The sequence below is a fragment of the Triticum dicoccoides genome, chromosome 5A, assembly GCF_002162155.2.
Source record: "Triticum dicoccoides isolate Atlit2015 ecotype Zavitan chromosome 5A, WEW_v2.0, whole genome shotgun sequence".
Lineage (NCBI taxonomy): Eukaryota > Viridiplantae > Streptophyta > Magnoliopsida > Poales > Poaceae > Triticum > Triticum dicoccoides.
In genome coordinates, this window is record NC_041388.1 from 698,816,177 (window position 1) to 698,818,082 (window position 1,906).

The 1,906-nt window shown below is 51.7% G+C and overlaps 1 protein-coding gene across 1 annotated transcript; it reads right to left on the bottom strand.

Annotated features, from left to right (window-relative positions):
• Positions 1-520: 520 nt before the first annotated feature.
• On the bottom strand, positions 521-1,600 carry LOC119298522. The gene is made up of 2 exons (XM_037575892.1): positions 1,122-1,600; positions 521-909 (listed from the first exon to the last, which is right to left on the bottom strand). Exons 1-2 carry the CDS (start codon positions 1,551-1,553, stop codon positions 805-807), a joined length of 537 nt encoding a protein of 178 aa, XP_037431789.1. The 5' UTR covers positions 1,554-1,600; the 3' UTR covers positions 521-804.
• Positions 1,601-1,906: the final 306 nt, after the last annotated feature.

A 1,906-nucleotide genomic window follows, 5' to 3' on the forward strand; every position in this document is an offset into this window, starting at 1 on the left:
AAGCTCACGTGCCCACTCGTACACTGTCCTTCACAGGTACTCTGTTCGTTTCAAAATAAATGATCCAACTTTATATTAATTTTGTATTAACTTTGTACGTACCACCAAAGAATGAACGTCGGCTCTTTACAAAGCTGATGCAAGAGAAAAACAAGACACGCAAGACGAACAATACCAACAAAACACAAGAATGCAAGGTTGGACACCGCCAACTTGGCACCAGGCGAAAGCACAAGAGCGACCGAACCACCTCAAGAAGAGACCCCTGGCACCCACCCGATGAACAACGAAACCTGCGCCACCAAGATGAAGGATCCACACTTTCAAAAAAAAAGATGAGGGATCCACCGGACATTGTCGCAAAGTAGCCGTCCAGCTGACACCTTTTTTTTTTGAGACGCCTGAGAGGACCCCCGGCCCTCTCGCTCCAGACCGGCGAGAGGGTTGTTAAGGATTAATTAAATCTTAATAATCAATGCTTAGGTCGGTTGTTTAGTTTAGCAACCGTGACTATGTAATTACCGCCTCTGTACATGGGTATAAATACCCTATTCTTCAGTCAATGCAGTTATTGTTCAATCCATTTGTTCCTCTCTCTCTTTTTCTTCTTTACACGTTATCAGCACTTTGCCCTAACCTGGAGCGAGCGATTAGGCCACCCACATCAATCCGTCACCGGCAACGTCCTTGATGCCCGAGAGGCAGCAAGGTTTCTCCGACACGACCGGATGCCCAGCGTTCCTTGACGCATCTCGTTGTCCCCGGCGGCAGCCCACGCCCTCCGGCGCGTGGTGCGAGCACGCCTCACCCTGCAGAGCGGCACGGCGGCGCAGATCTCCAGACGGCGCGTGGTCGCGTGACCTCGACCTCCCGCATCAGCCCGAGGCGTTCGCGGCACAGGCGCAGGCGCTGCGAGTCTCTCGATCAGGGAAGAAACCAGATGCAAAGAGAAAGAAAGCACAAAATTCAGAGAAAGGTCAAGAACAGCAGAACGGCAAGGGGATCAGAAGAAAACATTCAAGATCCCTGTGACACATCTCGTACAAAACGACAATAATGCAAAGACCAACTCTGCGTCATACATCAATCAGGTGATTCAATTCCGATTTCGTTATACTAACCTCTAGTGCATCGTTTTTAATGCCGTCCAAAGCAAACTTCGGCAGCAACCCATGGCCCGGTCGACGTTTACCTCGGCTAGGCTCCTCGCGGAGCGGCGACATCCTTCGGCCCGGCTGCTCCCAGCGCTGCACCCCGAGGCGGCCGTGGACCACGGCCCCGGCGTGGCGGAGGATGCACTCCGGGCCTGCATCTTTTTCGATGAGGCGGCCAGGCGCGTAACGAACAGCGGCGGCAGCGGCCAACGGCCGGTGCCCGGCATGGCAACGCCCGGCAGCAAACACGGTGTCTCGCGGCTCCGCGGCGGCGGCCATCGGCCGGCGTGCGGCAGCGCGGTCCTCAGCCCGGGCAGAGGCAGCCCACGAGGCACAAAACGCGGCGGCGCAACCATCGGTCTGCCCGCACTGCACAGCGGCAGCAGTTACCATGGCCATGACGCTCGCATGGGATAAGAAATTGGGGATCTTATCTTTTTTGGAATTTATTCAATTCAACCCTGTACTTAGAGATAACCATATCTTGCCCCTGCAGTTTCAGATCCAGTAAGACTTAACTGGGATTTACTAAACCGCATGTTTTAGTACCCAGATTTCTGAAATTGTCATTCAGTCTCTAACACTTGCGGTTGTAGTTTTAAGTCTACAGACTTTGTTTGGTCTGCATTTTAATCTATGTACTTGCTGTAAAGCATATTAAAAAAGTTGTAATGTGTTCAATCTTCTTGCCTCATGCAATCTCTATAACACGTAACTATGTACAACAACTCTATTTTGGCAATTGAAATATA